The 14,380-nt window shown below is 39.4% G+C and overlaps 1 protein-coding gene across 4 annotated transcripts in view; it reads left to right on the top strand.

The window, feature by feature from the left end:
- The window catches only part of sgcd (sarcoglycan, delta (dystrophin-associated glycoprotein)), a 173,430-nt gene that overhangs the window by 84,995 nt on the left and 74,055 nt on the right, over positions 1-14,380 (top strand). For all 4 annotated transcript variants that reach the window (XM_058415613.1, XM_058415614.1, XM_058415611.1 and 1 more), the window contains exon 2: positions 5,000-5,185. In XM_058415613.1, coding sequence (XP_058271596.1) covers positions 5,000-5,185 — 186 coding nt within the window. The remainder of the gene's footprint in view (positions 1-4,999; positions 5,186-14,380) is intronic.

Below are 14,380 nucleotides of genomic sequence, written 5' to 3'. Positions count from 1 at the left end.
AATATAATATAATATAATATAATATAATATAGGGCGGCACAGTGGCTTAGTGGTTAGTACGTTTGCCTCACAGGTCCTGGCGGGTTCGAGTCTCGCTCTCACTCCCGCTCACTGTGTGAGTGGAGTTTGTATGTTCTCCCCGTGCTTGGTGGGTTTCCTCCGAGTGCTCCGGTTTCCTCCCACAGTCCAAAGACTGTGCTTCTAGGCTGATTGGAGTTTCTAAATTGCCTGTAGATTGCGTGAGTGAATGAGTGTGTGTGCCCTGCGATGGGTTGATGCCTGAGATAGGCACAGGCTCCCTGTGACCTGAGTATAGATCGGATAAGCGGTACAGACAATGAAATGAAAATGAAAAAAATAATATAATATAATAATAAAAAAAAATCTATAGAGGTAAATGGAGCAGTGAGCATGTGACATACCACTTAGAAAGGCGAAAACTTCTCTTCATATCAGTCAAATAGAGTCACGCTGTCCGATTTCACCATCCCGACTCCACCATTCTGAGTGCACTCTGTCTAAAGTGAGCAGGCTTTTTGCACCTAACAGACACACCTACACGTTTTGACAGGATTCCTGGCTATCATCGTTAGCCTTTCTTAAATCTGACTAAAATACAGGGATGATGAAGTCCTATAAAGGAATCTGCTTAATTATGGATTATTCTCAAATAGGGAAGAACACACATCACTTACCTGTGAGCTGACTCACATCTTACCAGGTGAGCTTTAGGTTTATCTGTCGCTCGTCTTTAAATGCCCCTGACCCGCTTGTGACGTGATTCTGACAGTCGACTGTCGCTTGTTTTGAGCCGTACTTGTAGACTTGCAGTGATTAAAGGTATATTTGGTGTGTGTCATAGCACATGGCAGTATGTGTCGTGATCGTGGGATTTGGAATCAAACCATCACAAAAAAAACCAGGATTATGCTCAGTATATTTTTTTAAAGATTTTTTACACACTTGTAGTCTTGATTTATGTACGTTCTTTTTATTCCATAAACAATCAACAGTACATCGCTTTCAATCTGTCAACTAGCGGCATGTATTTATCGTTAGTCACTCAAAACTCAAAAGCACTAATTAAGTATTTGACTGGAATTTCAAATGTATGCAGGTGTGAATGAAGACTTAACGCCTCTGCGGATGATCCGCCGATGATTCCGGTTTACCGCAGGGATGTTTTTATAGATAGTTTTTATATTTATTTATTTCATCCCCCAAAGATGATGATGTGCTTGTTGAAACATGTGGTTACTCTGGAGGATCGGGAGCACGGGGTCAGGGTTTTTTTTTTCTCTCCGCATCTGACAGTAAATAAAGCTGTCGCTCTTTCTTATCGCACACTTATCTAAAGAGTCTTTCTTTAGCGATACAGTTATTACAGCGCTAAGCCGAAATACCTCACATCCTCAAAGCCTGAGATAAGGGCCAAAGGTCAGGACTGCCCATGCAGTTGTGAATCTTGGATAAACTGCACATTTAACAGCGATCGCTCTCCAGGCGAATTTTGGTACAATATGGATTTTTTTTCCCATCCTCCATCAGCTGAACTACGTCTTTCTGGCTCTGCGCTCAGAGGTGATGGAAAATAAGTGGCAGGACGCCGTGTTTTGTGACAGCGTGAGGCTGGTGAACTGCCAACACACCGCCGCAGCTCTGGCACTGCAGAAACAAGCCACGCTGCGAGCAGGTGCTTCATATGACGGGATTTCATCGAGGTATTTTTTTCTTTTCAGTCATCGATAAAGTATCAGGCTTTTCGACAAACCTCTCTGAGGAAACAATACCAGAGACCAGAGGTGTGTTAGGGGAGCAGGGAGTAAAAACTGAGTAGCTGTAAGATAGTAGCTGGTAGAGAGAGAGAGAGAGAGAATGAAAGGGAGGCAGAGAGAAAGAGAGAATGAAAGTAAGACAGATGGAGAGAGGGAGAGAGAGAGTGAGAATGAAAGGGAGGCAGAGAGTAAGAGAGTATAAAAGTAAGACAGATAGAAAAAGGGAGAGTCAGAGAAGGAGGGAGAGAGTGAGAATGAGAGAGAGAGAGGATGATGATAGTTTCCGGACACTGAGTGAAGAGCTGAGCTACGTTCACTCAGAGCGAATTACAAAAAAATCATGATATAAATAAGAAATATTATAAATAAATGAAAGTTCTGGAACGTCTCTGATTAGGAAATGTTCGTGTAGCAGGACTACAGTGCAGAGGACAATGAAATAAGTTATTTATTCAGTTGTGTATTTTAATTCAGATCATTAGCTACTTTTACAAAAAAACTAAAAGAAAGAAAGAAAGGCAGAGAGACGTGACATAAGCGTGAGAAACTAGCTGTTAGCATAACTCTCACCATCTCTTAACTCTCATCCATCACGCAGCTCTTCGTGCTAGCATCCATTTTTTTATTTATTTTTCCTGACACAGTGGCTTTGACTCAGGAATGTCTTTCTTTCAGCAGGCTTCATGTTCATTATTTTCTCTCTCTCCATTGTCCTTTCCTTTTCCGTCGCCGCTCTTCCACACGCTGCTGTTTTCTTTTTTCTTTTCAGATTGCTCGGGATGTTTTTGTGGGGCTGTAACACTTCCGGATGATTAACACGTTCTCGCTTTGTCACTTACTGCCAGGTGAACAAAAACCTAAACCCGAGCCTCGACATTTTTCTTTTGTTTTGAGACTTGTTGTCTTTTTTTAGGACAATTAGGAATGAAAGGAAAGCAGCCGGCATTAGAACATTAGCAGTGTGTGTAATTAAACGCTAAAAGACGGCGTGAGACTGAAAGTAAATGATAAGGCAGTGAGTGAGTCCGATTTCAGAGGCAGCGATGACTTGCTCACTGAGAAAGTGGTTTACAACCTGGTGCTTCGCATCCAAACCACCCTGCACTCTGCCTTTAAAACCAACAAACTGCAGCCTGCACTCTGTACCCGCTTCACAAGAAAGAAAGAAAGAAAGAAAGAAAGAAAGACAGAACAAGAAAGGAATAAAGAAAGAAAGAAAGAAAGAAAGAAAGAAAGAAAGAGAGAAAGAAAGCATTTCTGCATCCGGAGAGAGATCAAGGATGAACTGATATCATCAAGGTGTTTAAACTCTGAACAGCTGAAGAGAATCTTTTCTAGGATAAATGTAAGGAAGTGGTCTGAGTGTAGCATCAGATAATCTCTTCTCTCAGAGCTGGAGGAGGTTATGGTGTGTTACTCTTTTATTTTATTTACTGTGGATGAAGGTGGAGGCGAGTCGAGGGTTTAAAAAATAATCATTTAAAACATTCGAGTTCAGCTTCAGGAATAAAAATGCTCTGACTGTCAGACAGATGGGCCGTGCATTTCACACCTAGGCCTTCATTGGTGTCCTTCCTGAATTAATCCACCTCTATACCATCATTATGATGCAACGGCAATAGGTACTAATTACTTTTCTCAAAAAAGACGTTCTTGATGACATATGCAGCAAACTGCAATATATATATATATATATATATATATATATATACACACGCTGATAGATTATACAAATATATATATATATATGTATATATATACATATACATATATATATACATATATATATATATATATACACTGATAGATAGATAGACAAACATTTCAAGCAGTGAATGACCAGTTCATTTCTTTGTTTCTTTGTTTCTTTCTTTCACTGAGATCATCAACTGAGAATCATAAATTAGATTAGAAATGAGTGGACAGTAATAGTAGTAGAGGTTCAGCAGTGTGAATTATTTCAGCAGTTTAAACCTCAGCAGCAGCTGATCAACACATCCTCTGACTCTGATTTAACTCTCTGACTCCTGCTGCCTTTTTCCATTTCTTTTTTCTTGACTCACACCCTCAGCGCAGTTAGCCGACTGTGTGAATATATTTATTGGAAAAGTCTTAATGTGACACGTGTGCTGGACTGGTCACACACTCTGACATGTGATGTTGATGTCCAGCAGAAGGGAAATAATAATATTAAGAAATGTTCTGTGTTCATTCTGTTTGCTTTGGTCTTTCATGCAGCTGTCTGGTGTCATTTGTTTCAGTTAAGCTCTGAATAGACGCTTGTCAAACACGATTGGCTCCACCGCCGACGCCGTGGCCGCTAAGAGCCACTGACAGCAAGTTATCAGGGTTTTATTATGGAACTTGATGTATACACAGTCTTCTGGTTTGCTTATGTATTTATTTATTTATCTATTCACAAGATGACTGCAGTGTTAGTGACGGCAGTGTTGGTGCAGACAGACAGAATGAACAGGGATGAAGCAGTCAGCCAGTTTGATTACTGATCAAAACTCACTGATACTGATCACGTATCCAATCACATCCAGTTCCGATCTAAACGTTTTTCAAAGCTTCCACTCAGGAAAGCCCAAATTCACTTCAAATTGTCGCTCAATTTTCAACACAAATGTTGTTTCGTTCTTTTTTTCTAATTATACTATGCCTATTTTTTTTTTTGGTCCGAATATTATGAATTTCAAATTCTTGAAATTACTTTACTTTTTTTAATGTTGGAACTTTGTTCTCAGAATATCTTTTCCTTCTTGATATATTATTCAAAATATGCAGATTGCTTCCACTATAAATATAATGTGACCTTTTCCTTTAAATAGTAAGATTTTATTCTAAATTGGTTTCTTGATATGATATGGCTTTTTCATAAAATATATTACAATGTCCTTTCGAAATCTTGTTTGGTTTTTTTTTCTTGTATTTTGAATAAATGGCCTTTAAACACCAACATAAAAAAATAATCCTTATAAAGTCTTAGCACATTCGTAAAATCAACCATTTTCACAACTCAAGTTCTTTCAAGTAGATGATAGAAAGTGAAACACGTGTCGCTGTACTGCTGTGATGTCAGGCGTGTTGATGTCCCATTCCCTTGCACTTTTCCCTGTCAGAGCATAGGTTTTTCTGAGTTTGGACATCCGAGGTGTCTCGAGCCACCTGAGACATAATCCTGTGATGTTACTCATTTTTTTCTGTTCTCTCCTTTGCAGATGACCCAAGAACAGTTCACTCATAGGAACAATGTCCAGAGCACCGAGAAACCTCACGTGTACAAAGTGGGCATCTATGGCTGGCGGAAACGTTGCCTTTACTTCTTCGTCCTCCTCCTCATGATCCTTATCCTGGTCAATCTCGCCCTCACCATCTGGATCCTCAAGGTCATGAACTTCACCATAGTGAGTAACCGTTTCATACTGAACTCTGCGGATCGTTCGGCGTGAGGAAAATATAATAATGGGTGCTCCCGCTGCGGGGGTTCTGCGTTCGCAGCTCTTTAATTAGAAGCCGTGGCCAGGCAGAACGCTGCTTTCATTTGGCTCACAGTGGTTGATTTGTTCCCTGTGTTAACACTGAGCTGATTTGACTTGCATCTTTCTTTCCCACCCTTGGCGCTGTTACTGATCTTTTGAAGCTACTGGTTCTGCGCTCTGGGTCGGTCCTTAATTGAGGGATTTTCATGTTTAATATTTAGGACATGGGTTATAATAAATATCTAATACAATATATAAAGATATTGCATCCAGTCATGTCTAGTGCTACTCTAGTATGGTTTATTCATTTATTCAGTTTCTCTCTTTTCCGACTATGTTACTGGATACGATGCAGAAACCAGGATTTCTTTTTTATTCTTGTACAAAATCCACTACATGAAACGCGGCTGCATATAAGGGAAAGGGTTTTATAACACGGTATCTGGACGGTACCCTTATTTTGAGGACATATCCAAAGGTACAATGTGACTTAAATGCTTGAGGTGGTGTCGTATTTATGTTTCATTACTATGTGTATGTTGAAATACTGCATGAAGGGTAGCAGGTGCACAGGGGATCTGTGGAGATCCAGGCTACGCAATAGACAGATGCAGATGAGCAGCTGGAGGGGATTTTTTTCGATTTATGTCACTTAAAATTACCCACTGGCACTTTGGGCAGAGGGTTGCATCTCAAGGCCATGGAAGGGATGAAATATTTAATGTGCTCACATGTCAGGAGTTTATGAAATATCAGCAATGAGCAGGAACAGACATCATGAGTATTTGTGCAGAAGCAGGAGGCTGAATATGTTTCTTTCCTTTCATTCTGACCATGATGGAATACTTACACTCGGCCTTGGAATCAACATAATGCGGCAGTTTATCATCTCGGTATCTCGACACAGAAATTTGGCAGGGTGTGCTACTTATTCATATTCTATTCCCTAATGTTGATCATTTCTTTCTCCTATACAGTATATACATATTATATCAGTTTTATAAATTTTAGACAATTATGAGCTCAGAGGGTTGAAGTCAACACTAGATTGGTAGAATCTGCTTCTAGCAAGATTGTAAGGCAAGCTTCTCGACCATCATCGGCCTTGATGACATCCTGTGGTCATGATAGCAAGCAGTCAAACACTCTGTTTAGCAGCATCTGTGTAATATACAATAATGCTACACCGATCATACAAACAGGTCACGTGGCTACTAATGACTAGGGCTATAGTCGAGCACCATTAAGTCCATGACCAGGACCCTCCAAGATCTAGTCAAAGAATTGAAAGTAAGAGGGGTCAAGGCCAAGTTAAGACATAGCTTTAAAGTGGTTAAAATCAGGACTTAAGACTAGGACTATTCAAGATCAAGTTTTAAGGGGGGGGTTCAAGACCAAGTCTTAAGGGGGTTAAGGACAAATCAAGATCAAATCTTAAGAAGGTCAAGACGGAGTGCTAAGGTGATTGAGTCCAAGTCAAGACTGAGTCTTAAAGGGGTCAAAGCCAAGTCAAGACTACGTGTTAAGGGGTTCAAGGCCAAGTCAAGACCAGGTATTAAGGGGGTCAAAGCCAAGTCAAGATCGAGTCTTAAGGGGGTCAAAGCCAAGTCAAAACCGAATGTTAAGGGGGTCGAGGCCAAGTCAAGATTGAGTCTTAAAAGTCAAATCATGACTGAATCTTAAGGGGGTTAAAACCACTTCAAGACTCTATCACTCACCACGTCTAGATAATCGCTCACTCAAGAGTATATTTAGCAAGGCTAATGCCCTAAGACCCAAAAGAAATGTAGTTCAATGCAGAAACTCAATGCAGTTTGAGACTGGACTTAAAATCTACAGCTCTACTGAGGTTCTTAGACAACTTTAACACAGTCTGGAAACATTTTTATCCTGCTTTGTCCAATTTTATGCACACAGCATGCTTTAAAGTGGTGGTACATAATTTGGCTGTTACAAGCTGACACCCTCTATCAGGGATCATCACCACCAGAAAGGTATTTCAGTGGACCAAACAACATATTAAGCAAAAAAATTCTGACATAGCTGATAAATGTATAAAAAACTGTCTGCAGTTCAACACTCAGTTTTCTAATCTCTAACCACCTTGGGTTCTATAGCAGATCCTTTGTTGGGGTTTATCCAATGCCATTTTATTGGTTTTATGTAAATGAGTTAGCTGAAGGCAGCTCATCAGACCAGAGACTAGGAGAATTTTTACAGATTTTGATGTTTATTTATTCTCTCTGATGCCACGTTGACAACAAAAGCAGAACGTTCAAAGACAAACGGACACGGATGTATGCGTTTATTCTCGCCATGTCAAATTAAAAACAAATGCATCTGTGATGCTAGTCAAATGTGGTAACGTGAAGCAACACTATGGAAAGCACCATTACCATTACAGATTGACTTCTTTACAGCCTGAAGCTAATCAAATTATTAGGCTTTTAAAGGAATCTGCCATGATTTTGTGTTAAACCATCAACTGTTTGTAAAATAAGAGCCATAGATATTTCTCTTCCACATTTGCTTGGAGGCAAGGCTTTCCAGGATAAACTATTACACCTGCATCTTGGTTTCCCAGATTCTGGCAGCTCCATTTATATCAGTAAAGGAACTGTTAACTTGTGCTGTCCGCTCTCATCGTAGCACCACCTCCTTGATTCCATCACAAGCCATTATGGAAATTTATGTCACGAGTAACTCTGAGGTGGAAGAGCACTCCGAGCATGTCACGAGGACTTCAGGGTTTAAGCGCAACCTCAAAACCCACACATGCACACTCACACTCTCTCTCACACACACATACAGTACTGGCAGCTTCTTCGTTCATTCATCTCAGGAACGGCTTAATCAGGGTCACGGTGGATCCGGAGCCAATCCCGGGAACACTGCGCCCAAGGCAGAAGAATTTATCCCAGATGGAATGCCGGTCCATCGCAAGATTCAACCCTGACACATTCACACACTTATTCACTTTCACATCTCGGGGCAATTTATTGCAGCTAATCTGCCTATTTTAGAGAAAGTGGAAGAAAGTGAAGGAAACAGAGAGAGAGAACACGGATGTGAAATGCTGCACAGACTCAGCTCAGGATTGACCCTCAAACCATGGAGTATTGAGGTGGCAGTGCTACACACTGAGCTTAAATCAGGGTGACAGAGCAGAAAGTGTCAGGATGGTGTGCGGGGGGCGAAGGCTGGCGGGTGAGGTCTGTAAATATTCTCCAAAGGTGCACTGCTAAAGTGGGGTTTGGAAGCCAAACTTTCAGACACTTTATTGGCAGAGAGGATGGCTCAGGGAATCACGGCGTGCTAAAGTGCTTCAGTACTCTGTGGTTAATCGCGCAAGAGGACCAATTTGCTGCTTGAAATGCTTGGAATGTCTAGATGTCTCGGAGTAGGCTTAATAATCTTCCTTTTCATCAAACTGATAAATATTTGATACTTTTTCAGGTATTCAAGATATTTTCAGATATCATTTATTGCAGAAAATATAATATCGAGAAATGCTAGAAGCAAGGAACAGAAGACAAATGGTGTCAAATATTGAATAAAAATTTTGTCTTTGTCATTTACAAGCTATTCTTTCCCAGACCTTCACTTTACTTCTCCTGTCTGCTCCTGCATTTATTTCCATCGATATTTTATAATGAACTCGGTCGGTCCAATTACTCAAAATGTAAACAAGAAATCATTAGAAACACTATTAAGGGCTTTTATCTTTCTTTTCAATCCAAACAAGAAACAGATCAATTGATATTCATTGCAATATTTAATCTCTTATGCCTATAAGAGGATAATAGGAATAAAAGGAATACCTGTAGACTCCTGCGATTATCCAATCAGCCAATCACGTGAAGACTAACTTATACAACTGCTCTATATAAACGTGGTGAGTTCGAAAAGGATGTCAACATACTAAAACCTTGCAACAGATAGAGAGTTGAATATTGCTTATTTCTATTGTCATGGACGTGGTCTGTTCTAGGGTGACCCCGCCCCCATCCACAGTGCTCAAGGCTTCACTTAAAGGCTTGATAAACATGATTTTTTCTCAATACATTTTTAATTCACTGCTGCGATGATCATTTTAGTTGGATGTAGCGTTTGGTTTGTGATATTTGTTGTGTATTTGGTGAGATATTGAGTGGTTTGTGTCGTATTGAGTACCGTGTGTCTCCTGGTGTGGTAAACCAAACACACTAATTAGATCAACCCATACACAATGTGCTTTAAATGAAAATTCCCGTCCTGGCCCCGAATGACATCATATATACCCTCATTACATTAAGATTTATTATTGCTTACTGAATTCCACGTTATTGAATACCGTCTTCATTTGTGTCTGCCTGCTCCTGCTCTCATAAACATAAAACATCCTGCGCTGTCACAGGAGGGTTTTTGTCCCAAAGCACTCCTCTAATATGTTGTATTGTTGCATCGAGAACAGTAAATGCTCAGGCTTGTCATTTATAAATCAAATAAAATGTGACGTTTGTGATGTTTCTGTGTTTGTACTAAGAAATGCCGGAATGAAATACAACAGCAACAAAGGAAAATAATCAGAGACACTCTGGTGTGATGTGGCCCAAAATGATGGTTATTGCTTTAAACCTGAAGTGGGTGATTTTCTTATATAACACCAACTAATGAATTGTTTATTCCTCTTATACCAATAAATAATTAGAAACGAGCTGAAAGTAATGAAACCTTGAACGTTCTAAACATTTATATATTTATTTCTATGTACATTTATATATATATTTCAATTGTCCTCTACCGTATAGCAGCTGTAAATACTCACTCCTCACTTGCATCTCTATTATTTCAATCTTAAATGAATAATCATTAAAAAATTCAGATTGTCATGTTATAGAGAAACATGAGGAACCAAAGTGCTGACACTGGAGACTCCTTCCAGCTGAAAACTTCACGATTATACATTTTCTGTGAATGAATTGTTATTACATGATACGTGACAATTATGATAAACAGACGGCTTGAATAACAGAAAAATTAATCAACACCTTTGACCAATCAGATTTCAGAATGAGGAGATTTGATATCTTTGGTTATTTATGGTGTTTTTTTGTCTAGCTTCTGCTTAGATCTTAGGTTAGCTCCGCCCCCAGCTGTCTGGCTTCTCATTCAAAGGCAACCCGAAGACGAACTGCAATTCTCCTTGCAGGCAGTAGAGGGCAATTCAAACAAAAATAACAACAAACAAAGTGCTTCTTTAATGTGTAAATGTTATGCTCAATGTAATGGGTGTAATAAATGTGTCATTATTGTATTTACTACAAGAATAAAGCCAGTCATGTTATATCAGTATATAATTAATTCACAGTTACCTTCAGTTTCCAACAAGTAAAAAAACCACATCATGGCACATCGGTAGAAACGTGGATAATTTGACAGAGTTGGAAATGCCTCGAAATATATATATAAATATAAAACCTCACTGTTATGGCAGTAGCAAGAAACATGATTTTTAGCAGAACTGAGACAGGACAGGAACAACTGGGACAGACGGTAAATTCGCTCTCCTGTGTCACAGTCCAGCATGCAGCTGAATCGCTGGAAGAGTGTGTACTCCAACTTCGGGAAGGTGTAGTGAAATATGATGACAACCATTCGAAACTCCGCAATAGCAAAGTGCCACTCACTTCATCATACACCATGGTAAAGCAGGCTGCTGGGAGTAGAGAGAGAGAGAGAGAGAGAAAAAAAAGGTTTTCACTGATTCAATTTCCCCAGATATGTGCAAAAAAGCTATATTTGGAAGCATGTACGCTGATGATGCTTTCTCCATGGGCTCACATTGGCAGGTTAGGATGGACACCATGTTGTACTCGGGAGTATCAACGTTCCCCCCCCCCCCCCCCTCAAGATTCGATTTCAGACTTCAGCAATTACGCTAATTTAAAAAGTAGAAAGACCAGACACACCACAAACTTCAGCAACTCGGTGTTAGCAGAAAGAGGAGTTGTCAGACGTTCCGACTCTTTGCCGTACTCTCTGTCGGATCACCTTGTCAAAGTTTATGTAAAAAAAAAACAAAACAAACAAAAACTTTTAAACAGTTTAAAGTAGCACTGGATGTTTTATGTGCTCATGCTGTAGCTATAGGCATTCACTCAAGATGACTCATCAATTTTATGTCAAGTATCCAGCACAGGGATATTGATCAGTGGTTCTGGGATAAATAGAATAATAGAACGATAAAAATAAAAAATAAAACGTTCGGGGCTTTTGGATAAATGCAGAGCAAACATCTTGTATCTGGAACACACTGTCCTCCACTAACTTCAACTTTTTATCAGTAGATGATCTTTAAACAGGAAAACCTTTCTTATAGTAATGCGTGATATATTGTATTACTTTTCACAGATCATCAAATACAACTTCTTTCAAACAGAGAAAAGAAAAGACTTTTCTCTACGAAGTGTGGTGCAGTAGAATCAACTTTATCTAATCTAGATGTTTAGAAAGTTCATGTCGCTGGTGACTAGCGGCTGAAAACAGCCAGAAGATGCTGTTACCCAAAATGTTTAGAACATCTTTATCAGTTATGAAAGAAACCTGAAAGCATGACCTCAAAGCAGTACAGAAATATCCAGCAACCACTTCTATCTCTTCGCTTCTATTTGAGCCTAAATAGATGCATTATGAAGATTATGAAGGTCATAATTACTTTCTAAAGAAACGTTCAGTTTAACCGACCAGCCATAGAGTCCCATGTGTCCTTGTGAGATGAAATGATAGGAAGATGTGGTGGATGAATAAAAAAGGGCACAAGCACCTCGCAGAATGATGCCACATTTTCTTTAGCGCATTTGATAAACTATGCTGGAATGCACAACATAATCAGGGACGCAACCAAGATCGCAATTGTAGTGACATCTACATGGCAGAAATGTCTTTCCTGTGTTTTATTTTTAACGTATTATTAAGTTTATAATTCGTTTTGTTTTTGTTTTGAGTTACATGTTGATTTCAGCCTCCAACAACTAGCAAAAATAATGTTTACTGACTTTCTTACTTAATTTTTCCTCATTTATTTTTCACACTTGTCAGTCAGCTGATTACATATTAAAGAACAAATCAAACACAGATCTTATTATTAATAAATCATCTATTTTATCCGGGTATTGTAAATGATACAACTGGGATTTTCATGTTTTAGTAGCTTATACAGCATTTACATAAAACTGAAAATATGAACAAAAAATTAAAACCCTTCAGGACAAATATATGTAATATACACAGCAATTAACAATAAACTTTTAAAAATAAAGTTTTTCTAGTGTCATCAATTTAAATCAAAACAGATAAGCAGCATTTGCCCTGCTCCCGTCCCCTATATGCCCATCCCCCAATTTGCCCATCCCCACATTTACCAATCCCCCCATTTGCCCATCCCCTTATTTACCCATCCCATAAATGCCTACCCCCCATCTGCCCATTTTCCTATTTTCCCATCCCCCATCTCCTAATCTGCATATCCCCCAATTTGCCCATCCCCCAAGTTGCCCATCCCCCACACACAGACTGTAAAGCTACACATCTAATAGATCTGGACACTATGAGATGATGTGGCTCAATATCAGTGCTCTCGGTTAGCCTGCATGCTAATGTGGTGAGAGAATTCTGAATGTCTGTTTAGCCCTGTAGTGCTTTGAGATCAGCATCTGCGCGCTCCAGGGGCCTATATATTGCCCCGGATGCTCAGCGTTTCTCCATCAAAGAGCAGTAATGAAGCACAACCTCCTTGTCCAACTAGGAAATTGAATTTGCTCTAGCTTGGAAAAGCCTGCAGGCGCAACCACTCAAATTTTGTCTGTCCTGGTGAGACTTGTTTCCTTGGCACAGCGGGCGCTTGTTGAGGCTTTGGCAGGAGCTTGTTTTGTGTCAGTGCTGACGATCAGAAAGATATACCCAGAGAAGATAGAAACCTTTTTCTTTTTTGCTCTTGGGTTCAGCTTATTAATGGAAGTTGTAATTACAGATTTGTACTGTTACTCGAGAAGCTTTGTGTACTGCACCGAACATCAATCCACGAGACTCTAGTCCACATTACCTCAGTTACTTACTGGATTCTAATTCTGCCGGAACAGCTTCAGTTTGCCTTGGCATAAATGAAACAAGTCTCTCGAGGATTAACTGGAGAGCTTGTCAATGTTCTTCCAAAAAGTCATCTAAAATCTTCCATAGGTGTTCAATTGGGTTGAGATCTTCTGACTGATGATTAACTCATTCTCTTTAAAACATTCAGTCAGTTCTCATGCAGTGTCTGGCGGCGGAGTCAGCGTAAAAAAGGTCACACCCATTGGGAGGTTTTTTATTGAATTTCTTGAACCATTCGTAAGGCAGGTATTGCCAAACATTTTGAGCATACACCACCAAATCACCGTCATATGGTCACAATTTTGCAAACCAGACGTTGTAAAGAAAAAACCTGATTTATAATTTGGGACATTTTACATTTTATCATACAATACTATATGTCAGTAAAGTGTAGAACTATGAAGGCAAAAATTAAGAGGTGTGTTTAAAATCTCTGCTATCATATCCAAAATTTCTCAAAACTTGTGGAGTAGATGGATGGAGAAATTTGTCCTCATTTCTCCTTGTGCACTTTTAATCGAATCATGTTTTTTTTTTTGAATGTGACTTCCAGGAACAAATCAAATATCACACAAAATCAATCTATCTAGACAGTTCCAGTGATATTCATTGGATAAACCCAATACTCTTGAACATTTAAATGCTCTTAAACCTAACTACCCACCAAATATACATTAACATGATACAGCACTGTCAACTGTCCTGCCAGAAATGTTGAAAATGATCATGATTATGTAGAATTGGTGCATCTCCCATCAGCCACTGCGCACCACACAATCACAACACCGATAACAACAACTCCACCAGTATTTAAGTCACGTCTTGTACAGCGCACGGTGTCTAGCTTTTGTCATCGTCTGTGTGCCTGATTTATGTCTTGTTCATGTTAATGCCTTGTTTTGCTGTCCTGGTTTGTTTCTTGAAACTGCCTCAAAACTCTGCATCTAAAAAAAACCTGACAAAAAATATACAGTGGAGGTTATATATTAT

This window comes from Hemibagrus wyckioides, linkage group LG18 (assembly GCF_019097595.1).
Source record: "Hemibagrus wyckioides isolate EC202008001 linkage group LG18, SWU_Hwy_1.0, whole genome shotgun sequence".
NCBI lineage: Eukaryota > Metazoa > Chordata > Actinopteri > Siluriformes > Bagridae > Hemibagrus > Hemibagrus wyckioides.
The sequence above is the reverse complement of the archived record's forward strand: the minus strand, read 5'-3'. Positions and strand labels throughout refer to the sequence as shown.